At 42.3% G+C, this 25593-nt stretch overlaps 1 protein-coding gene across 1 annotated transcript in view; it reads right to left on the bottom strand.

The window, feature by feature from the left end:
- Window positions 1–9941: 9941 nt before the first annotated feature.
- The window catches only part of ZCCHC2 (zinc finger CCHC-type containing 2), a 192666-nt gene continuing 177014 nt past the window's right edge, over window positions 9942–25593 (bottom strand). The window contains exons 13-14 of the mRNA XM_033929327.1: window positions 12349–13761; window positions 9942–11661 (exon numbers count right to left, since the gene is read on the bottom strand). Of these exons, the coding sequence (XP_033785218.1) occupies window positions 11594–11661; window positions 12349–13761 (1481 nt within the window). The 3' untranslated portion in view covers window positions 9942–11593. The remainder of the gene's footprint in view (window positions 11662–12348; window positions 13762–25593) is intronic.

Consider the following 25593-nt stretch of genomic DNA (forward strand, 5'->3'; position numbering starts at 1 on the left):
TGGCTGGCGATAGAAAAGCCTAATGCAGCTTAGTAAAAAGAGTCCTATATGCTTAAGAAAACACTTCCAGAAATAAGGTCGTTTTCAGCAGCTTTTAAAAATTTTGTATATTGTCCATCATTCTTAACTGTCCATTTATGTTGTTCCACATTTTCACCCCTATCAAAGCTGCCTTTGTCCTAGTTAGTGCCTAACACAACTTAGTGAATAGTATCAATGACTAGAAATGATTACCTTGGACACCAACACTTTTGCTAAGTTTAAGCCAGTGACCATGCCAGCTCAAAATCCAGGACCTGATATTCACACACACATCCTGATAGCAGTACCTGTTATCCAGATAAATGCTGCCGAGTGGGCCCATCCCTTGATTTTCAGTGAAGCTATTTAAATAATGCACTGAAAATCATTAGAGACTGCCACATTGCTCCACTCCAGCTCCTGAACTGGCTGAATAAAGGGCATACATTTAAAAGGCCAATTTAGGAGCTCAGCATTTTCTGAATATTGGGCTCCACGTTTTTAGTGTTTATTTCTTTGCACAACCTTATCTGTGTCAATTTTCCATGGTATTATCATCCAAAATCTTTTTAAACCGGTCAGCAATAAAGGCTTCATGTTGCTTTAATTAATGGCTTCCTACAGATTAGCTTGGTACGTGAATCGCTTTAGGTGTGTGGCTAATTTATGCTTGCACGTGACCACCCCAGTAGCATAACAGGAGCACCTTGGTAGTAGTTCTCCTGTAATTTCTTAATTTTCTTTATCTTTCCTAGAATCTTGGGGAAACAAAACTGCCTACTGTATTATCCACAGCATCAATCGTTTCTCATTACATTTCCTCCAATATAATAGGAACTAGCCCCAGTGAGTTTTTAAAACATATTTACTACCACCTAGAGGTCAATCATGATATCTACCGCAGTGTTTCTCAACTCAGTTTCCTTTCCCCATATGCACCATCTCTCACTCACACCTAACAATTTTCCCTTTCTATTCCCTATGTCCCAAATTAGTGCCCCTTCCTCCCTCCATTCTGGGTCCCATGTTCATGCCCCCTCCCTTCCGTGTTGTTTGTGCCCCCTTCCTGCTTTTGCCCCAAAATTAAGCTGTATGCCAGGGATCCTTGAATGCCCCCGCTGAAGCTGCTGCTGGGGATCCCTCCCTGCTCGCACCCCCATCCCCGAAGCTGACCCAGTTACTTGTTGGAGCTGCACTCCCTCCCTCCGCCCCCAGCAGACTCCGTGGCAGGATGGCGCAAGCAGCGATTCACATGATGCACGTGGCTGGCTCACAAGCCTTCCCTCTGACGTCAGAGAGGTTTCCTGGTCAGCTACTTATGTGCCACGTGCGAGTCGCTGCCTGTGCATAGAATTCACTGGGAGTGGAGGGACCGAGTGCAGCTCCAAGTAACTGGGTAGGCTTCAAGGGTGGAGGTGGGGGATGTGGGCAGGCAGACATCCTTGGCGGCAGCAGCTTCTACTTACTGGCAGGGAATATCCTCCCCGGTGGCAAGGCTGTGTACCCCCCAACAAGCAGCCCGTGTACCTCTAAAGGTACACGTACCACGTGTTGAGAAACACTACTCTACATAACCTTATGAAAGACACTTACTCAAAAACTGGGATTCCCCCTTCCTATACCAGTAGCTCCACAGAGGTTGGATTCCCTGTATAAACTCCAGTCTGCCCCTGGATTTGATAATCTATGCTAGTTTCCCCCCTGGCAGAGAGAGCAGTAAGCTAGACAAGCTTGATCGCAGGGTGTTTCAGGGCTCCATGCTCTTGGGCAAAATCCTAAATTACACCTTCTATATGTCATTCTACATGAAGCCTCTTGTCCAGAGTGTCTACTTATGACCCATACATACACAGTAACATAGGAAATGACGGCAGATAAAGACCCAAATGGTCCATCCAGTCTGCCCAACTATATACGCTCTAGAAATGATTTAATTTAAATGGTCCTTTTTCTCTAATTCTGGACTAAAAACTAATTCACACATCTCTGCAGAACAATCCCTTAACAGTTTATCCTCTGATCTCCAGATTCATGAAAGACCTTTAAAAATATCAAGCCGCCTCTAAAACCTCTCACAGGGGTCTGGGACCATTTGAACCACTGTTCATTCTTCTCAAGCACCTCATTTGGAAAGTGGTCTTCCCCACTGTTTTTACATCAGCACACCGAGTAAGTGAACTCGAGGCACTAGTAACAAATCCACCATATACTGTGTTTTATCCTGCCAAGGCGATTCTTCAAACACATCTAAAATTCCTCCCAAAAGTTGTTTTGGAGTTTCATCTCAAACAATCCATCAACCTTCTGGTATTGTATCCAGAGATGCATTCTCATCCTCATCACACACTGGACTACAAACATGCTCTAACTTGCTACTTGGATAACCTTACCGAGCTTCTATCCAGCTGTTCCTGTCATTTGACCCAAGCAAGCTGGGAATTCCAGTAACCAAGATAACTATCTCCACATGGATTGCAGACTGTATCTCATTTTGCTATGCTCAGACTAGTCTAAAGCTAGGGGGCTGTATTACTGCACATAAGCTGCAAACCATGGCGATTTCAGTAGCCAATCTGAACTCCACTCCTATTGAGGAATCTGTAAAGCAGCCACCTGGTCTTCAATTCATGACCCACTACTGTTTGGAAAATCTTACCAGACAGGATAGTCAGTTCAGTTCTCCAGCCAATTTTAAAGGCAATTTCCCTCCAGCACTATTAATGGGGAATCACCATGTGAGAATATGCTGCCTGCTTGTCCTGGGATCAAGCAGTTATTTACTGTAAACAGGTGTTATCCAAGAACAGCAGGCAGATATTTTCACAACCCACCCACCTCCCCTCCTTGGCTTCTTAGCTTTGTTACTAAACTGATGGTCCTGTGAGCTGGAAGCAGGCAGGAAGGCACCTGCACATGCATGGTATGGAGTCTTTTTTTATTCTGGGTTCCATGGATGACCCACATGTGATAATATTTGACAGCTATTCTTGGATAACACCCGTTACAGGTAAGTACATAAGAATTGCCATACTGGGACAGACTGAAGGTCCATCAAGCCCAGTATCCTGTTTCCAACAGTGGCCAACCCAGGTTCCAAATACCTAGGCTAGATCCCAAGTAGTAAAGCAGATTTTATGTTGCTTATCCTAGGAATAAGCAGTGGATTTTCCCAAGCCATCTCAATAATGGCCTATGAACTCTTTTAGGAAATTATCCAAGCCTTTTTTAAACCCCGCTAAGCTGATTTCACCACATTCTCTGGCAACAAATTCCAGAGTTCAATTACACACTGTGTGAAGACATATTTTCTCCAGTTTTTTTTTAAATCTACTAAGTAGCTTCATCGCATGCCCCCTACCCTTTCCACTCCACTCAGTATTTTATAGACCTATCATATCATACCTAAGCCATCTCTTCTCCAAGCTGAAGAACCCTAGCTGCGGTTTAGCCTCTCCTCATAGGGAAGTCATTCAAAACCTTTAACAATTTTCGTCACACTTCTCTGTGGTTCAGCTCACACTTGATTTCAAGTCTGAGCTGAACTACTATCCTTATTAAGATTCCCCAACATTTCTATATGATTATATGCTGTGCAAGGAGGCTTTTTTAAGCTGGTGAGGTTCTTATCTTATTTAGTCCTTCAGCAAGATTTGTTCTGGCTGAGGATGGGGATCTGAGACATTTTTCCTCCTTGTTGAAGTGCATACATGTTATAAGAACAATAGTTTACATTTAAAGTGATCAAAGAAGTGAGTAGGTATATACTGTATTATTTTTGAACCCCACTATTTACCCTTCTTCATTGAAAATATTAACCATTTAAACCCACTCTCTGTTTTCTTTCAACCACTTCTTAATCAATAATAGGACATTATCTCCTATTCCTTGACTTTCTTTTTTTTAATTAATTTTTATTGGTAAAGTAGCCAACACAATAACATACATAGAAAGCAAGCTACAGAAGGAGTCATGTACATAGTTAACAATCCACTAAAATTTCCTCATAAGTCTTTCATGAGGTACTTTTTCAAATATCTTTTGAAAATCCAAATACACAATATCAACTTGTTCACCTTTATCCACATGTTCATTCATCCCTTCAAAGAAATACAGTACATTGATGAGAGGGTGGTGGATGCCAGGAATGCGCTCCCGAGAGAGGTGGTGAAGAAAACTGTGACAGAGGATCTAGAATCAGAAAATAATAGTAAATATTGAAGAACTAAGGCCAGTACTGGGCAGACTTGCACGGTCTGTGTCTGTATATGGCCGTTTGGTGGAGGATGGGCTGGGGAGGGCTTCAATGGCTGGGAGGGTGCAGATGGACTGGAGTGAACTTTGACGGAGACTTCAGTAGTTGGAACCTAAGAACAGTATCGGGCAGAGCGTTGGATTCTTGCCCAGAAATAGATGAGGAAAAAAAAAAAAGTCCAACAAATTTTAGATTGAATCAGGTTGGGCAGACTAGATGGACCATTCGGGTCTTTATCTGCCATCATTTACTATGTGAGGCAAGATTTCCCTTGTCTAAATCCATATTAGCTTTCTCTCATTAATCCATGCTTACATATATGTCCTGCCATTTTCTTCTTTATAATAGTCTCTTCCATTTTGACCAGCATCAACAGACTCACCAGTCTAGAATTTCCTGGATCACCTCTGGAACCCTTTTTAAAAGTTGTTGTCACATTGGCCATCCTCTAGTCCTCCGGTACTATGCTAGATTTAAAGAAAAATTACAAATTGCTAATGGATTCACACAGTGGCACAGTGAGGGTGAGATGCACCCTTTCCACTTCTTCACCGATCCCGCCTGCGGCCCCTTCCCTTGTACCTCTAGTTTAAGTTGTTACTCATGGCAGTTTAACAATGTGCTCCTTACGACCCATCAGCTCTCCCTCTGACATCATTTTCTATGTGCAGCACCTGGAAATGTCAGCAGGAGAGCTGACAGGGTCGCAAAAAGCACATTGACTGCCATGAAGAAATTCAACTAGAGGTATGGGGGAAGGGGGGGGTGTGCACCTGGAGGGGAGGAATGGGAAGAGGCAGAGGCGGGGAGAAGGAAGTGTGTCAGCACCCCCAACATGGCGCCCAGCGTGGATCGCTTCCCCTTACTACAGCACTGGCTCTGCAAGTTCAGTTTTCAATTTTATCAGCACTCGGGATATATACCATCTGGTACAGGTGATTTGCTACTGTTCAGTTTGTCAAATTGACCCATTACATCATTCAGTGTTAGAAATGTATGGGTTTCTCTAATTCATCAGAACTGAATACCATTTCTGGCACCGGTATCTCACCCACAACTTCCTCAATGACTAAAGCAAATAATTAATTTAATCTCTCTGCTATAGCCTTGTCTTCCCTGAGAGCCCCTTTTATCCCTTGGTTGTTTAGCGGATCAAATGATTCTCTTCCCAGCTTCTTGTTTATAATATACCTAAAAAGAGTCTTTACTGTGCATTTTTGCTTCCAGTGTAATCTTCTTTTTAAGGTCTCTCCTTGCCTTCCTTATTAGTGTCTTGGATTTGACTTGACATTCCTTGTGCTGTTTACAATTATTTTCAGTCAGATCCTTCTTCCACTTTCTGAAGAATTCACTTTTAGCTCCAGTAGCTTCCTTCATCTCATTCGTTAACCACGCTGGCTGCCATTTGGTCTTCCTACATTTGGGCTGCAAAAACCAGAAGGAACGGTAGTTTAGGGTAGTGCTGCCCAATTCAGGAAAAAAAATTTCGATTCGATTCAGTCTATTGAATCGATTTTTCAATTCGATTTTCCTGCCCAATTGGGTGTTTTTTTCAAACATCTTGGTGGGTTTATTTTATAGCCTCTTCACCCCATTTACCCTCTCCTACCCATACTGGCGCTGTGGTGTAAACAAAATAAACATACAAAAAAGACTTTTCCTCTCTTTTTTAGGTCCTAATACACGTCTGCTGTCTAACACCAGCTCTGGCAAGATACACATTTCAAATCTGACATATTGTAATCACAATATAGAAAATAAAATTTTTATGGGAGATTATATTTTACATATTGGGGGGTGGTATATTTTCCATTGAGAGTTTGTTTTTATTTCTTTAGGTAGGGTGGGAGGGAGGGGATTAATATTTTTATTTTAGATGATTTGGAAAGATGCAGGTGCAAGACCGGAGGGCTAGGACTTTGATGGGAAGATAGGACTCAATTAGGAAACCGAGGTGGCATGGGGGCCCCTTCTGGTGATTTAGACAGGTCGTGACCTGTTTGGGCCGCCGCGGGAGCGGACTGCTGGGCAGGATGGACCTATGGTCTGACCCGGCGGAGGCACTGCTTATGTTCTTATGTTGTATTGAAATTATAATGATTATATTTCTGTACACTTATTGTATGTTTGAAAATGATTCATGAATTTTAATTTCAGTAGGGTGGGGGGGTGGGAATATATACTTTTGTTCTTGATACGATTTATGATTTTCAAGTGTTACATTGAAATTTAATGGATATATTATTGTACACTTGTTTATGATTTAAAATAAATAATAAAAAAAATAATAATTTTTTTTCTACCTTTTGTCTGGTCATTATTCAAATTAAGCTGGTCCCAGGCTCTGGTTGTCTTCTGTTAACTCACTTGCCAGGGTTTCCATTTGTCGTTTTCTTCTTTCTCCATGTTAATCATCTATCTTCCATCTCTGTCCTCCCCTTCCATTTCCCTTCCCTCTTCCTGAGGTCTGGCATCTTTCCTTTTTTTCATCTTCATCCCCGCAGCTGCAGCGATGGACCCCACCATCCCAAGATCCACCATCTCTCCTTTTCTTAATTACACTTTCATCCAGCATCTCTTCCTCCTTCCCCTCCACCCCAGGGTTCACCATGTCTCCCATTCTCTTCCCAACTACCCTTCCATCCAGTATCTCTATCTTCCTCCCCTACACCATCCCTTGTGTCCAACTTCTCTCCCTTTCTGTCCCTTCCCTCCTTAAATCCCATTGTCCAACATCTCTCTCCTGTTTTTAGATCCATTATTTCTTCCCCCCAGTCCGGCATATGCATGTCTTTGAATCCCCCCTTCCCTCCCTGTACTTCTACACCAGGGCCCCCTCACCCAAAGGCCTGTGCCCCCCTCCCCTGAAGGCCGGCCCCCCCTAGGCCTGCATGTTCCTCCCTGGCCTCCCACTCTAACCTTTTCTTAATTACAACAATGGACAGCCTGCAGAGAGGATTGCTTTAGCAATTGTTGCAGGCTGCTGTCATCTTGAGGAGCATGTTCACTCTGCCGCACTCCCACCCCTCCTCTGACATCATGGGATTGAGGCAGATTGAACATGCTGAATATGGCAGCCTGCAACTATTGCTAAAGCACCTGTGATCCTCTCTGAAAGCTGCTCCGCTTCTGTAATTAAGAAATGGTAAGAGCGGGAGGCCAGGGGGGAAGCTGAGGACATCAGCACTTCCCGACTGACCCTCCTCCCCTAAAGCATCAGCAGCAGCAGTGGACAGCCAGCAAGAGGCAGCATTGCCGCTCCTGCTTTAGGAGACTGAAGGCACGGGGAGGATTGGGCCTCGAATCGTTATGGCCAATTTTTTGGAAATACAAATCGATTCGAATCAATTCACCTGAAGTGTGGTTCGTTGGGGAGGGCCATCATCAGCTGGGGGTGTGTGCTTTTTTCTTTTTTTTTAATGGGGCAGATATTGTGCATGTATAACATGCACAGTTATCTATGCCCATTAAAAAAAATGTTAGATAGGTAAGCGACTGGTCTTGACTGGTCGCTTTTTTTGGATCACTTTTTTAAGTGCATTGGGAAGCCATGTTAGAACATCACTCGCTCTACTAGTTTATATGACATTTTAAAATTAATGAGCTTGAGGAAAGAAGAAAACGGGGAGATATGATTGAAACATATAAGTACATCACGGGACGCATCGAGTCAGAAGATGATATCTTCTGGCTCATGGGACCCTTGACCACCAGAGGGCATCCGCTGAAGATCAGGGGAAGGAAGTTTCATGGCGACTCCAGGAAGTATTTCTTCACCGAAAGAGTAGTGGATCATTGGAACAGACTCCCACTCCAGGTGATAAAGGCCAGCAGCGTGACGGATTTTAAGAGAAAATGGGATACTCACGTGGGATCTTTAAGGGAGTAAATTCAGGGGAGGGGATACTTGGAATGGGCAGACTTGGTGGGCTATAGCCCTTTTCTGCTGCTTTTTTCTATGTTTCTATCTGCATAGTTGGATCGGGGAATGAGTGATCATGCAGAAAACCAGGCAGTGAGCCGTTTTCAGCATCGAATCAGCAAATGTGATTGTTGCTAAAGCTCTGTCAGCACCTCTTCAGGACAAGTAACTGTGCTATATCCAGTATCAGAAGCTCCATTTACTATACAGGTAACTTTGTAAACTATTTAGAGTATGCTGGCTAGATTGGAGACTGTTTCAGTTAAGCAATCATTATGGAGTGTTAGCTGACTGATACTGACCAAGGGAGACTTGAGACTATTAAGAATCTTTAAAGGATAAATCTAAGGTGTACTGGTTAGGTAGATGTATTGGTGAAGGATAAAATTGAAATCTACCATAAACTGGAACAATTACAAGGTCAAGCTAGGCAACAATCTTCGTTTACTAATTTTTTCTAAGCTTGTTTCTACACAACCAACCTGATACTTATTTCCTCATGCTGCCTACATGAAAAGGTACGACTACATCTGATAAGATCTTAAGATGAATGCAAAGTACAACCCTGTGATGAAATGGAGTTTATGCTTCATAAATAACGGATTCCTGGTAGACAAGATTGGTAAGAATGTCATCTGGGTGCTGAGTGCAGTAGCAGTCATACTCACTACTCAAATGTTTATTTTAGGTGAAGTAGCTACTACACAAATGGTTAGATACAAGCAGAGCTAATATCCTCCTGCAATGGGAGAGCTTTGTTTTCAAGTCTATTCAGTAGAGTGGGGAAAATTAAGAGACAGACTGTTGCGTGTGAGAAGAGCCTCTATACTCGGAACCATACACTGGTTTGAGCTCTAGAACGCTTCTATTTCTTGTGCTATCAACGTTACCCCGCTTGTGTGCCTGATGCCATCCTGCTTGTTGACTGAAAATATGCTTACATCATCTTATTATTATTATTATTATTTTTTTAATCCCTGGAGCAACAGTGTTAAGGCAATTAAATGCATAAGATAAACCAAGAGAACTCAAATGAACTATCATGAAGCCTCCTAGGCATGGTAGTAACAATGCTAATCCTGCTTGCTAGAAAATCTCACTGAGCCCAAGGATATGCTCTTAGACAAAGCTCCCCTCAATGTCATCCACATTAACCATTCTCTCAGCTAATGGAGATAACATGCGGTTTTGCAAAATATCTAGTAACATATCAGTTCCAGAAATTCCCTCAATATCAAAGAATATGTACCGCAGGGTCCCATACAACTGGGAACATATACTAAAAATTGCACTTTGCTACTATGATTAGAAAAGATTTAAAAAGTTGAACACACACTAGAGGTTTTTTTGGGTATTTTATTGCTGTTATTTCAAGGAAGAAAAAAAGGTTGCATAAAATCCCATCTCTTCTAGAAATACATGAAACATTTTCCAGTAAATAATATCAAAGTATATGGTAAACATACAAATAAAGAGAAGGTGGCAAACCTTCTATTTACAGTACAATATTTTAAACCATAAAATAAGCTTCATAAAGTACATCTGGCAGATAAGCAGAATAAGTGTGGCATATATAACCACTATTCTTAGACAACTCAACTGCTGCTTAATAATTCATTTAATATTGTGGTCCAAAAATACCCAAAACAAAATATTTTTAATCAAAATAATCTCCATTTCACTACTAAAATTTTTTGTTGTTTAAATTAAAGCTTTTTTTTCCAAAATCTACTTTACCTATTACTCTTTTCCCTCCCTTTCCATGAAAAAGTTTCAAAAAATGTAGACTCGGTGCTATAAATATAAAACATTATCTATGAAGGTTTTTTTTTTTCAAGTTTCTTTTGTTTAGCTGTTTACGAAGCGCCTGAAAACAAGACTGAAATTCCTATTTGCTGCATATCTGTGTGGGATTTTTTTTTTTTCTTCAGTTAAACTTTGCTTCCATTTTGAACCGTATAAGGAATGCAAAAAAAAAAAAAAAAAGAATTAAGAATTAGATGAAGATCAAAAAACCCATCCCCCCTCCAACAGTGTAGACCTACAGTGACAACACTGCTCTTTGCAGTTGAATGCAGCAGGCATCAGAAAAACACTCAATTTTCAGACAATTTCAGTGCACTTAAAATCAAAATCAACTGGAAGCATAAGTTAGTGCATACATTGAATATCTTTTTAATACATAAACAGCAGCATTAAAGATTGTGACATGACACTGCCCTGTTAACGCCAGCTTTTTCTCCTCCTTTGACGCTCAGAAATTCAGCCTTAGGAATTCTGGATAATGGCAAATGATTATGAAACAAAGCAACTTGGCAGAGGAATTATATGAACCCAACTGATCTGTAGGATACCACAAATTCTTTGTGTATTCTCTGACAAATGTATACATTCTAAATATGTATGGAACTTAAGAAATGAAAATCAAGTATTGTAACTTACTTTTTGGGGGGGTTTGCTTATTTTATTAGTTTTTTAAATTATGACACGAAGTTGACTTTGCAAAAATAAAGTATCAACAGATCCATTAAAAATGCAGACATAGAGTACAACATTCAGACAAATTTGTTCACTTTGCTTTTTAGTGGCTAAAATCTACAGTGTCTGTAAAACTGACTGGAATTCTTTTTATACTTCTCCAAAATATAATTTTTAATTCATTAACCTGTTTAAAATGTTCATAAATGATTACCCTTTCTTGCTTTCTAAATGTTTTATCTTTGACACACATCTTTTAAATTACAGGCACTCAAAGTTCCTGATCTGGCGTCTTCATTATGAGAAGTCAAAATGACTCGGCCCTGCAGTTTCTTCCCCTTATTACTTTATGGGTTACAACAAAACAAAAACAAAAAAAAAAAGAAAGAATTTTCTTTTAAAGTCATCCAAATGCTTTAACACTCGGTCTCATGACACAGATGGACAGGCCCAAGGATGATGAAAAACGAACAGCAACACAGTGAGTGTTAAAAAGGCAATGAGGTATTTTTTTGGGGGGGAGGGGGAGGGAATGAGCAGGTTTCTTTCAATGGGATGTTCTGCTCTGTCAGTGCTATCAGAAGTCAAGTGACATTAACGTGTAAAAAAACCCCCAAAAACCAAAGACACCGCAGTACACAATGAATGCGTATCCAGTCTTCAGTATGAGAGTTGCTCAAAGCATTTTCCTTTTTTACTCAATTTGAATGACATTAAGAGATACACAGGTGCTCTATCCAACTATGAGGCCAGGAAACCATCATCTTCATGGGTAGCATTTGTAACAGATGTGAGGAAAGCGAGTTAACGCCGATCAAAGGAAAAAATAGACACAAAGTCCCCGGTAAGTCTTAAATGAAAGACTCAGGGAAAGCCCACATTCCCATGCTTCAGTGTCAAGTAGATAATATGTACTTGTTTCAGTCTGCAGAGTCCAGGGTATCATGGGAAGGGGCAGGGGGAGGTGCATACCTCAGCCTGTAAGTGCCTAAAAACAGGAAAAGACAGAACTGCCAAGTCAGTGCTTATAGTTCATTGGAGTATAAACTATTACTAGAAAATATCAAAATAAAAAAGTCACCCTCTTCTAAGCTTTCAAGAAAGGCACAATTTTACCCTGAACTTTCTAAGTTCCAAAGTACACCAAACAGTGGATAAAGTTTGTAGGCATGGGGGAGGTATGAAAATCCTCCTTTTCCCAGTACTTCATTCAAGCTACAAGACAAAAGTATTACACCAAAAACTATCCATTAATTTACACAAACATTAACACTCAAACTCTTGTTTCTCATGCATAACCCAAAAGTTTTATTTTTAGCTATTTGAACAATCTGACAAAATTACAGCTGATATGCTGGCAATCAAGTTCCAGCCGTATGAATGTCAAATCATCAGATGAAACTGGCTAACTGAAGTTTTAGAATCTAGTTTTTCTTGGCTAGTCTCCTTTGTATTTTACTTCACCTACAAAATCTCAACTGCCAGTAAATAAAACTTCAACTATAGTCTCGTCTGGCATTTCTTTTCCCAATTAACAGCTGATTGCTAGTGCACAACATTTACACACGCACGCATACACACACATCATATAGGTTACCATACAACAAGTTCCAAATTCACCAAGAAAAAGACAGATACACTCAAAAACAAGTCCTTTGGGAGTTGTCATGATTACCTTGCTGACTGGCTTCCATGGATGGTTGCTTACAGTCGTGTGCATGGTGTCCGGTTATGCCACAGTTGTAACATGAAATGTTTCCATTCTTTTTGGGTCCAGATCCATTTGTGTTGGCAACTATGTTAGGTGATGGGTACATCTGATAGTACCTTCCATACCCACTCATCTGCTGCATACTGTAGTTGGTTTGGCTTCCAAGCGGTTCATGCATCAGTCCATTGGCGTATGGGGTCTGATGCAGAAAAAAAGGAAGCTGTGTCCCATTAGTTTGATGTGCTTGATTGAGGTAGCTACCATTGCAAAGAGATGGCAAGGTAAAGAAAGGGACTCTATAGACTTGTTGTCCATGAATTGGGTTAGGATAAAAATAGTTATTAATCTGAAGGTTTCCATTGGTCACACAACTGCACCTACGGCCACAAGAGCCACAAGCCCCAGACCCTATCTGTTGGGGTGGTATGACTGTCCCATTAGTGCTAGTATTCCCGGAAGTATTTATATAGTGTGTACTGTCACTTTGTGCAGTGCTGTGAGGTAGGGCAGGGCTTGGGCTAGGGGCAGGGCCTGTTGTGTGAGTAGGAATTGCTGAAGGAACAGTAGACTGGACTGGACCAACACCCACAGAAGCTGGTTGTTGAGCACTAGGAGTTGCTGTAGATGCTCCTGGTAAGTTGAAGGAAGCTGGCGGTGGTGCTGCTGAGAGGCCAGCGGGTGGAAGAACTAGCTTTAAGTTCGTAGGTGGAGGGATTACGCCTGCAATTCCCTCAGCATGAGGCACCATTTGACCAAGTCCTACTATTTGTGACGTGGGTTTTGAAACTGGATCAGTGGTAGACATTGGGGCTACTGGAAAACTACCTGGGTTGTGGACTGGAATAAAGGCCGCACTTGGTGATCCAATACTCGCATTTCCTGTTGCATGCTGGGAACTACTAGTTGTGCAACCTTCTGTGACTCCTTGCGGTGATGGCACTTTCAGTCTGTGAACTGACAGGTGCAAAGCAGGGGTGCTACCCTGGACAGCATGAGGAAGAAAAGGGGATGGGGCAGGTACAGGAGAAGTCAACACATCAAGGCGTTTTTCTGGTTCAGCAACAGCAGGTTCTTTCACCGAGGACATTGTAACAGGACCAGCAATGAGCATACCCACAGGTTTATCCACAGATATGGGTGGAGGGATCATAGCTTCAGGTTTCTGTACGCCATTGTGCATGACACAGTGCAAGGCATGCATGAAAGGAATGTGCTGAAATGTCTGAGGACTTAAGGAACTGTCTAGAACATCTCCATCTTCATTGACCACTGAAGAAATTCTAGCAGGTGGCTTGGCAAGTGAGGGCTCACTAGTGCCATAACCTGTAAATACAGGCATACTTAGCTTTCCAGATTCCTCAGAATTGCTGTCTGTATCTGTTGAAGGGAAAGTGGGGGGAAGGGGGGAGTAGAGAAGGGGGAAGGGGAGAAAAAAATGTGTGAGCAAAAGCAGATTTTAAACACAATGCAATTTATATATATATCTCCCTACCTCCTACAAAAACCCGAAACAAAAAGTAACAGTATCCATCAATCTAATTTCAGCAGCAATGTCTGTAAAAAAAAAATAATAATAAAGCAAGCGTGTGTTGACAAGAATTGTGATTGCTGTGCTAGCCCACTTAGATATGTGGAATTAAGGGTTGACCATCAAATTCCAGGCGATACCTTTTTACTGGACTAACCCATATCTGTCTTCTCCTCTGACCTGATGAAAGCTTAACTTGTGAAAGATATATTGAGTTAGTCCAATAAGCAGGTATTACCTACAACATGGCTCTTTTCACAAAAGTGCATATGTATTTGCTGTGCTTAGTACAAAATGCCTTATATATTTTGCCTCCATTTAAAGAAATCTTCATGAAACAAATCCATTTTATACGCCAAAAATATGGAAGATGAATGAAAGTTCATAAAATGTACTACAAAACATTCCAAGTTGAGATGATCTTCAAGTGGTATGAACAAGCCATAAAGTCACAAATGCTCATTAATCCCTCTCATCCTCTGCTTTACCAAGAGCAGCAATATCTTTTAAGCAGGTTCCCCTATCCCCCTACCCTTTTCCAGAAATTGAGAATGCTTCTTGGGAGAACAAAAATTCACTCATAAGAACATAAGAATTGCCATCTCCGGATCAGACCCTAGGTCCATCAAGTCCGTCGATCCGCGCACGCGGAGGCCCCGCCAGGTGTACCCTGGCATAATTTTAGTCCCCATATCACTTTATGCCACTCATAAGGAGATGTACATCTAGCTTATCCTTAAATCCTAGAACGGTGGGTTCCGCAATTACCTCTTCTGGGAGAGCATTCCAGGTGTCCACCACTTGTTGCGTGAAACAGAACTTCCTGATATTTGTCCTGAACTTAGCTTCAGTTCGTGTCCTCTTGTCTGTGTCACATTGGACATTGTAAATAATTTTTTTTCCTGCTCTATTTTGTAGATTCTTTTCAGTATTTTGAAAGTCTCGATCATATCCCCTCGCAGTCTCCTCTTCTCAAGGGAGAACAATTCCACTCTCTTAAGTCGTTCCTCGTATTCCAAGTTCTCCATACCTTTTATTAGCTTCGTTGCTCGTCTCTGCACCCTCTCCAGCAGTTTTATATCCTTCTTTAGGTATGGAGACCAATGTTGGACGCAGTATTCCAAGTGTGGTCTGACCATCGCTCTATAAAGCGGCATTATTACTTTCTCTGATCTACTCGTGATTCCCTTCTTTATCATGCCTAGCATTCTATTTGCGTTCTTCACTGCCACCGCACATTGCACCGACGGCTTCAGGGTCCTATCAATTAGTACACCCAGGTCCTTTTCCTGTTTGGTTTTTCCCAGAGCTGCACCTGACATACTATACTTGTGTTCCTTATTCTTTCTGCCTAAGTGCATTACTTTGCATTTTTCCACATTAAACTTCATCTGCCATTTATCTGCCCATTTCTCCAATCGACTCAAGTCGCTCTGGAGTTCCTCGCTATCCTTCTGCGATCTGATTGCCCAGCAAAGCTTTGTGTCGTCTGCAAACTTGATGATCCCACTAGATGTTCCTTCTTCTAGGTCATTGATGAAAATATTAAATAAGATGGGCCCAAGTACCGAGCCCTGGGGCACACCACTAGTCACATTCTCCTAGTCTGAGAACTTCCCATTTATGCCCACTCTCTGCCTTCTGTTCTCCAGCCATTTGCCTATCCATCTTAGTATATCTCCTTCTATTCCATGGCCTTGCAGTTTCCTGAGAAGTCTTACATGTGGAACCTTGTTGAACGCTTTCTGAAAATCGAAGTATATAATATCTACTGGTTCTCCATTATCAATTTGTCTGTTCACTGCCTCAAAAAATTGAAGTAGGTTCGTCAAACATGACTTCCCTTTCCTGAATCCATGTTGGCTGGCTCTCTTCAGTTTAGTTTTGACTTCAGTTAGTAGTCAGTGCAACTTCTGATACTCAACACTGTTTTTTAAAAAGATATCCAGGATACATCAAGCTCTGCCTCTATCAGTATTCAAATCTAAGCTAAAAGCCTACCTTTTCAAGGCTGCTTTCAACTTAACTCCCAATCACCATAAAATTACCTTTATCCATCTTATCATTCTCTCTACTAGTGACTCCAACCCCTATATGTCCTGTTTGTCCAAATTAGATTGCAAGCTCTTCTGAGCAGGGACCATCTATTACATATTAAATGTACAGCACTGCGTATGCCTTTCAGCACTATAGAAATGATAAACAGAAGTAGATAACACTACAAAAACAGATTTACAAGTATTTAGTTATTTGTGATATGTTTATTTTGACTATTCTGAAAAGCAGAACTGTAGAATACTCTCCACCCCAACTGTCCAGAGAGCCGGAGTCAAGAACCACCATCCATAGGGACTCCCATTTCTCGATACCTTCAAAAATTAATTCTTTAAGATCTATGCAGAAATTTCATATTTGATCTATATGAAGGTACATGCAATTCAGAAATAAATGCTTGAGCTGAATGACAGCCAACGTCATTCTCTGGGGTCTTTGAGTAGTATCGCAATTAACTGCTGCTAAGCTTCAGGACAAAGTATGTTCAATACTTTGCCTAAAGATAAAAAAAAAAAGTGCCACCCCACCTCTCTCCTCATCCAACCAAAATATATATTAAATAAAGACCAATGCAACAGAATATGCAACTACTTTTAACAATGCCTTCCTCACTATACCCCCCTCCCCAAATGATAATTCTTTGAGATTCACTTTCCTCACAGTTACTACCAACTCTGACAAGCAGATGACTGCTAACAGTCAAGTAACATTCTCCGCAACTATGCACATGTATTGAGAACTGTGCCCTACTCAATTTTGTTTGGCTGTTAGAGTGGGTGAGAAAATATATCTGTAAGCGCTAGTTTCAGACAGTACAATCTAAGACCTAATGCCTTCAAAATTTCAAGTGTTCTGGAATAGCAGATGGTCCAAGAGTTTTTGTATATAATTTTCTCATCTAAAGGTCTCTGGCTCAAGTTCTCTCTCATTAGTGAAAACCATTACTCTTTGTGGGCCTATATGAAGACAATTTTTCAGCTTTCAATACAAGTCCACCATACCAAAATTCATCACATCTAATACAACTGTATTTCTTGGCACTTTCTATAGAGGGGACCAAAAACAAAATGTAATTCACTTTTCAAGAATTTGCATTTACTTGCAAATTTGTAAAATACATGGTATTGTGGGAAGGAGGGGGTACACACTAGCACAATGATAAAGCTACAGTAATACTTGTAGACGGAAGCTACTCAATGGATTAGACCAATGTGTCTCAAACCTTTTCTTTTTCATTCTGGCACACTAAACGGAGCAAATGATTTTTGCATAATTGTTATAATTGAAATTATTAGATTGCAAAACCAACAAAAGTTAAATTTGAGAGTTATTTATTTACAGTTCTTTAAGTAGACAGAATACAATTGCTAATCAACACAATGGATGTGCTTATTTTTCAGTGCAAATTAACTCAAAATGCAGCTCAATAGTTGACAAGCAAACATGCATTTCATCATCCATCTGCAGTTGCTCTTTTTTCGATTTAATTTCTGTCAGCTGAAAATCCAAGTTCACAAAGATAAGATGATCCAAACGGTAACAAAAGCCTTGACTGATTTGTTGCTCAAGTTAGAATAACTACTGCATAAAAACTAAAACTTCTTGCTGTTTTCAAGAACCAATCATATCAAAGAATGATGCTTGTCTGGGGGGCTGTATTCTTATGCACCCAGACACAAACATTGACTTTTGCATACATGACATACATGTAATGTATTTAAGTGTACTGTATACTTATGAAGGGAATTTTTTAAAATAAAGTAAATTTCTGGAATCCCTTGTGGCATACCTGGAATCTCTTCGGGGTCACCACTGTGCCGTGACACACAGTTTGAGACACACTGGATTAGTATAAATTCCCATTGTTAAATTTGCCTTCACATACATTAAATCCTCCCTTTGTTGAAATGTTTACTTGAGCACAGTGGCGTACCAAGGGGGGGACGGGAGGGGCGGTCCGCCCCTGGTGCCAGCCCTGAAGGGGTGCTCCCGGCCTTGCTGTTCAGTCCCCCACACCCCCGAAGGACCGCTCGCCCCACTGACCTTCCTGCACCACCTGTGAAGCAGCAAGCAGCAGGATCGCGAGGTCAGCTATCCCTGAGCTGCTTGGGCGCTGCTTCCTGCGCCGCGGTCTCGCCCCTCCTCTGACGTCAGAGGAGGGGCGGGAACGCGGCGCAGGAAGCAGCGCCTAAGCAGCGCAGGGATAGCTGACGTCGCGATCCTGCTGAGGCTGCTTCATAGGTGGTGCAGGAAGGTCAGTGGGGCGAGCGGTCCTTCGGGGGTGGTGGTGGTGGTGGGGACTGAACGGCAAGGCCGGGAGCATAGGTAGTGCTGCTTCATAGGTGGTGCGGGGAGGCCAGGGGGGCGAGCGGTCCTTCGGGGTGGGGCGGGTGGGCAGGCAGGCAGGCATTCAAGGGGGAGGGCGGTGACAGGCAGGCAGGCCTTCAAGGGGTGGGGACAGGCCTTCGGGGGTGGGTGCAGACCTTCAAGGGGGAGGGACAGGCCTTCAAGGGGGGACAGGTCTACAAGGGGGGACAGGTCTACAAGGGGATGGGCAGGCCTACAAGGGGGTGGGCAGGCCTACAAGGGGGTGGGACAGGCCTACAAGGGGGTGGGACAGGCCTTCAGGGGGGGTGCAGGCCTTCAAGGGGGGGACAGGCCTACAAGGGGGGGGCCAGGCCTACAAGGGGGTGGGACAGGCCTTCAAGGGGGGGACAGGCCTTCAAGGGGGGGACAGACCTTCAGGGGGGGTGCAGACCTTCAGGGGGGGTGCAGACCTTCAAGGGGGGGACAGGCAGGCAGGTCTACAAGGTGGGGGGGACAGGCCTACAAGGGGGAGGGACAGGCCTTCAAGGGGGGGACAGGCCTACAAGGGGGTGGGACAGGCCTACAAAGGGGTGGGACAGGCCTTCAAGGGGGGTGCAGGCAGACCTTTAAGGGGGGACAGGCCTTTGGGGGGGGAACCTGGTTTAGAAGTACACGGAGGGAAGGGGGTGTTCAAAGAGACGTGCATATGCCAAACTTTGGGGGGGGATGAAGAAATAATGGGTCTGAAAATAGAGGAGAGGGAGAGAAATGATGGACCATGGGATTTAGGGAGGGAAGGAACTGAAAGGGAGAGAAATTGGACACAAGGGATGGTGTGGAGGAGGGATAGAGATACTGGATAGGAGGGTAATTGGGAAAAGAAAGGGAGAAATGGTGGACTCTGGGGTGGTGGGGAATGAGGGAGAGATGCCGGATGAAAGGGTAGTTAAGAAAAGGTGGATCTGTGGAGGGAGATGAAAAAAAGGAAAGATACCAGACTTCCTGGGGAGGGAAGGGAAATGGAAAGGGAGGACAGAGTTGGCAGATGGATGGTAGCACGCAGAAAGAAGAAAGAAGGAGACCCTGGCAAGCAAGTTATCAGAAGAAAACCAGAGCCTTGGACCAACAAGATTTGAAATATAACCAGACAACAAAAGGTAGAAAAATTAATTTTATTTTCTGTTTTGTGATTATAATATGTCAGATTTGAAATGTGTATCCTGACAGAGCTGGTGTTGGACTGCAAACGTGAGCTAGGATTTAACAGAGAGAGGAAAAGTCCTTTTTGTTTCTTTATTTTATTTACACCACAGCGCCAGTGTGGTTAGGAGAAGCCAAAGGGGGTGAAAAAGCTATAAAACCCACCAGGAGTTTTGAAAAAAATCACCCAACTGGGCAGGAAAATCGAATCGAAATTTTTTTTCCTGAATCTGGCAGCATTAGTTTGCGCTACTGTCTTAGACTTTAGGACCTGGGATTGGGGAGAGATGGCATCCTCAGTACTTTATAATGCAAGTGAAACGAGGATTTGGTCAGACTTTTGAAGGGTCTGCAGAAATAAAATATTGTATAGGCCGGGGACATGAAACAGCAGGAAATGGGAACTTTTCTTCCTTCTATTTTTGTGAATGGAAAGGCTGAGGATGTCAGAGAGTTCAGTTAAAATATGTGCTTTATAAGAAAATATAATAATGTGTTTTATAAAGTTTATAGCATAGCTGGCCTACACAGTGAGGTGTTTCTAGTGGTGGTGGTGGCAGCGTGTCAATGTGTTGAGATGTGTTGAGAGGAAGAGGTGGTCTGGGAAATTCTGCTGAGCAAACTCCGGGCCCATTTCCACCCCCCAGTTAGTCCACTCCACTCAACTGGTTCACACACTGAGTGGGTCTTTGGGTGTTGTGTTGGGATCTCTTCCAGTGGTTTATCAGTATCTCCTTCTGGTCCAAGGAAGGAAACTTTGTTATCCTTAGCATTGACCTACAGAATATGTTTGTAACAGCGCTGCTTGTGTGGCATTAGGCTATGTAGTGATCGAAAGAAAAAAACAGACCTTTGCACATTTTTGCACTATATGGTGGGTGTATGAGGAGATTCACATTTCCTGCACAGCTAAGTCCATGTGAAGTTACCTTGTGCTGTATTTGACATCTATCAAGGTCTCTGTTTGAAAGGAAAGATCTAAACTTAAAAATGAAGTGGCCAGAAGTTATGGTAAAAGCAGATAGTGTAGCTGGTTTTAAGAAAGATTTGGACAAATTCCTGGAGGAAAAGTCCATAATCTGTTATTAAGACATGGGGGAAGTGTCTGCTTGCCCTGGATCGGTAGCATGGAATGTTGCTACTCTTTGGGTTTTGACCAGGTATTAGTATCCTGGATTGGCTACCATAAGAATGGGCTACTGGGCATGATGGACCATTGGTCTGACCCAGTTAGGCTATTCTTATGTTATGTTCTCATCTGTAGGGGCCTTTGTTTTCACTTCTTATTTTAATGTATTTTTTTTCTGGGAACTTATCAGTGTTTTTTATAATGGGAACAAAAATGGAAGAGAATTAATGTGTGTGGGATGAGGGGGTAACTAATTTCTTCAGCTAAATAATTCAATCCACTTCAAACAGACATAGGAGAACTCACGCACCATTCACACACCCTCCAACCAAAAACGTCAAAAGAAAAAAACTGTTCGACAACCTCCTAGCCATTCGAGCTGCAACACTCGACCCCCAACCCTACAACCAATTGACATCGACCACATACTGCAAAACCTTCAAAAAGAAATAAAAACCCTTCTATTCAAAAAACACATAAAACCGAACTAACACAATCAGAACTGTCCCAAGCATCACCTGCAACTATTCCATATGTACTTCTGATGTCATGACAATTCAGACATAATTTATGTTATGTTATGTATACCCTAGAGGAAAGGAGAGACAGGGGAGATATGATTCAGACGTTCAAATACTTAAAGGGTATTAACGTAGAACAAAATCTTTTCCAGAGAAAGGAAAATGGTAAAACCAGAGGACATAATTTGAGGTTGAGGGGTGGTAGATTCAGGGGCAATGTTAGGAAATTCTACTTTACGGAGAGGGTGGTGGATGCCTGGAATGTGCTCCCGAGAGAGGTGGTGGAGAGTAAAACTGTGACTGAGTTCAAAGAAGCGTGGGATGAACACAGAGGATTTAGAATCAGAAAATAATATTAAATATTGAACTAGGCCAGTTACTGGGCAGACTTGCACGGTCTGTGTCTGTGTATGGCCGTTTGGTGGAGGATGGGCTGGGGAGGGCTTCAATGGCTGGGAGGGTGTAGATGGGCTGGAGTGGGTCTTGACGGAGATTTTGGCAGTTGGAACTCAGGCACAGTACCGGGTAGAGCTTTGGATTCTCGCCCAGAAATAGCTAAGAAGAAAAAAAAAAAAAATTTAAATTGAATCAGGTTGGGCAGACTGGATGGACCATTCGGGTCTTTATCTGCCGTCATCTACTATGTTACTATGTTACTATGTATGTTTGGAATATAAGAAAATTTTCACTGCCTGTTTCTATTCTGACCATTTATTCCGTTTCATGGTCATTACAAAAAATATTTTTTTACATGGGGGGGGTGTCAAAAAATGATGGGCCCCGGGTGCCAAATACCCTAGGTACGCCACTGCTTGAGCAACAAGAGTGAATTTCCTACCATAAAGGTTGATAGCCTGGGTTGAAGATGAAGCGTCGGCTGGAAAAAAGGCATCAAAAGAATAGGGAGACTTGGACGAAGCAATCGAAACCGCTGAGTCCTCGAGGTTTGGAAGTGGAGACCTTGATCAAGGAGTCGGTGGTCTAGTAGAAGTAGGTGTAGATCGAGGCTTAGTTGAAGAAGGATGCTCTTTAGAAGAACAACTATGCCTGGAAGGATGCCTTAATGAAGGTCTCGATCGTCGGTGAGAACAGTGCTTGTAAGCAGATCTCGAAAATCGAGGAGACTTCGCCTCGGAGAGAGAAGCAGCCGATGCCACCAAAGAATGGATAGGCCTGGAAGCTGTGGATCGAAGCTCCAGAGGCTTGATGGAGGAACCTCGATGCACTCCCAAAGACTCTGCTCCTTATATGGAGTGTGAGGATTCCTGCCGAGGCACTTGCAAAGAATCTGCTCCTTGCTGTACGTGCTTAGATGCCAAACCAGACACTTGCAGAGACTCTGCTCCCTGCATAGAGTGTGTAGACTCAGACTGAGGCATAGGAAGAGGCTCGACCTCACTGAGTCTGCAGAATGCCCAGGCTGGATTAAAGTAGCTAGCTTCAGTCCCATTTTGGTGAGGAACTTAACAAATTGCTGCTCTAACATGGTCTGGAAAGAAGCCGGCAAGGATGGATCTGTGTCTGAAACTGGACCACCTGCCTTGGCTGGAGGTTCCACCGAGGCAGTGGAAATGTGCTTTGACTTAGAAGTCTTAGGCACCTTAAGCACCACCAGTGGAACTGTCTGCTGAGCCACCTGACCTGAGGATAAAGGGGAAGATACATCAGATGTAGTCGAAGAAAGAGCCGCTGCAAAAGAGAAGGTCTGATGAGGCTCGAGGTTGAAGCAGTGGAGGCAGGAGGGCCCTCGGTCGAAGGCGAGACCAAGGTCGGCTTTGGAGTTGAGGAAGTGGTCGAATCCATCTGGAACATCTTCTCCACTGAAAGTAGACAATGTTTAAGGGCTTGAGGTTGAAGAGTAGCACAGCACTCACACGACTTCGGGTGATGTTGTGGCCCACTGCACTTGAGGCACCTGCTATGTGGGTCCGTGAGAGAAATTGCACGCTAGCACTGGCTACACTTCTTGAAGCCTGTAGCTGGCCAGGACATAGAAGGAAAAACAGCCGCTACAATGTCAAAGTCTCTGGGCTGCGGACGAGCGGCCTGCCCCAGCAGCCGAACGGAGGAAATAAAAATAAAAAACACAAAACTAGAAATAAAATAAATTAAGTACAGCGATTCGTGAAAAATAACACAAACCACGGTGAGAGAAGGCACAAAGTAAGTAAGTTAAACACAGAGAGTCAAAGACGGACTTCTCGCCTCTGCGGAAAACTGAGAACTGAGGAGACACGCCTGTGCTGGGCAGGAAGGCACTCGCGCATGCGTGGGGCAGCTAACTCAAAACTTCTAGTTTCTTCAAGCAAGTCTGCTTGCGAGGCTTCCGTGTCGAGGCTCCATCGGTGACGTCACCCATATGTGAGAATAGGCTGCCTGTTTGTCCTGGGATAATTACTGTAATTTCAGAGTTATAAGTTGGTCCTTTGTATAGGTTGTGGCAAAACATATAGTGCCAGAAGTTTAAATCCCACTAAACAACAATTGCTACTTGAGATATACTAGTGGTCTCAAACTCAAACCCTTTGCAGGGCCACATTTTGGATTTGTAGGTATTTGGAGGGCCGCAGAAAAAATAGTTAATGCCTTATTAAAGAAATGATAATTTTGCATGAGGTAAAACTCTTTATAGTTTATAAATCTTTCCTGTAACTGTTTCCTTTAACTATTACTGTATGTTTATTTGTATAAAATTGTTTTATTTTTTGTTCCTATTTTTAAATTGTAATATGCATTGAAGTACTTGACATTGCGTTTACAACAAATTTTTAATAAACTTGAACTTAAAACATGATTAATTTTCAAGTTTCACGTTTATTTAAATCTTGATATACCGCTTTTATAGTCAAAGTGATTTCCAATTAATACAAAGTTTTAAAATAAAGGGAACAAATTCACAATTACCATACAAACACAACATGATACAGATGGGCAAATGGGGAGGATATATTGCATAAAATAAAAGAAGGGGGAAGTAAAAAACAAAAGGTACAAAAGGAATCATTAATGTAAGGCCTGATGTCTGAGATTTTGAATTAAAAAAATTAAGTACAAATCTCAAAAAGCATCTCTAAAAAAGAAATGTTTTAAGATTAGATTTAAAGTTATTGAGATTCTTTTCTTGTCTCAAGGTCAGAGGTAAAGTATTCCACAGTGTGGAAGCGGTCACGAGAAGATTGTTTTCCGCGTTGGGCAGACTGGATGGACCATTCGGGTCTTTATCTGCCATCATTTACTATGTATCAATGACAAAGTTCTCAGCACAGTTACTGACAACGGATTAAATTTTGTTAAGGCATTCAAGGCTCAGAGACAAACAATGGTTGTAATCCAACACAAGTTGTGCCCTCACAATCTACAATTTAGAGGTGACCTTCACAAACACTGCAGACATCCTAGACAACCAAACAGATGCAGAAGCAACAGAGAATGCACTTCCTCATATCTCATCTCATTGTAGTACCCACACAATGAACTCGATTGCTGTGTCTGATTTGAGACAGCACCACCCTGTGAGTCTTTTTGAACTTAAGATTCGGTTCCCTGACACAGGATCGAAACAAGCCACATCAGAACCTCTGATTAAGATACATCTGTCACTAAAAAGTTCATAATGGTATAAGAGAAGTTTTTAAATGCTGTGGAAAGCAAAGAAAAGTATATTCATACCATTGTAATATATGCAATGACTGGGTGGTGAGGCGATATTCTTTGGTCTCCGGCCCCTTGTTTTTACCTCCAAGTCTCTGATCATATTTTTTCAAGTTTAGAAATAACTGCTAAGGGTGCATAAGAAGAATGTTTGATTTTCTTATGGAGTGATTTTTTGTTATTTTTCATACAAAACCATCTGGCAATAGGTGCTTTGGAAGCTGATCTGCCTTGTCTTGTCTGACTGGTTAGAATAAACAGATGGTCGAAGAGACTAAAGTCAACTGTCTATTCTCAACAGTAGAGTAAAACTCTCCATATGTCCAGTCTCTGTAATGTCTTGTTTGACTGAACTCGTAGCCTGAAAAGTAGGTAGACAGACCTCTTGGTTGGCATGAAATGATGAAACATTCAATAGAAAGGAAGGTATCAAGCGGAGGACAATTTCTGCCTCTGTGATCCTGAGACATTCTCTGTATGAGAGTGTCTACAATTCTGAGATCCTTCTCATTAAGATTATTGCCACCAGACACATTGCTTTCACTTTGAGATCCAGCACACACAAACAAACCTCTTGAAGTCCTTTCGGCATGATGTTAAGATTCCACGTCAGAAAGGGCTGGCTTAACGGAGGCTACAATCTATGCAACCCCTTTAAAAATCTGGTCACATCTGGATGAGATGCCAGCGAGACTTTTCACACTAGAGCTTGGAAGCACAAGAGGCCTGCCACCTGTATTTTGAGAGATACATTCGCTAGGTCTTTCTCTAGTCCAGCCTGGAAAAATGCAAGAATCATCGGGATTGGAGCTTTTAAG

Source organism: Geotrypetes seraphini, chromosome 2 (assembly GCF_902459505.1).
Source record: "Geotrypetes seraphini chromosome 2, aGeoSer1.1, whole genome shotgun sequence".
Lineage (NCBI taxonomy): Eukaryota > Metazoa > Chordata > Amphibia > Gymnophiona > Dermophiidae > Geotrypetes > Geotrypetes seraphini.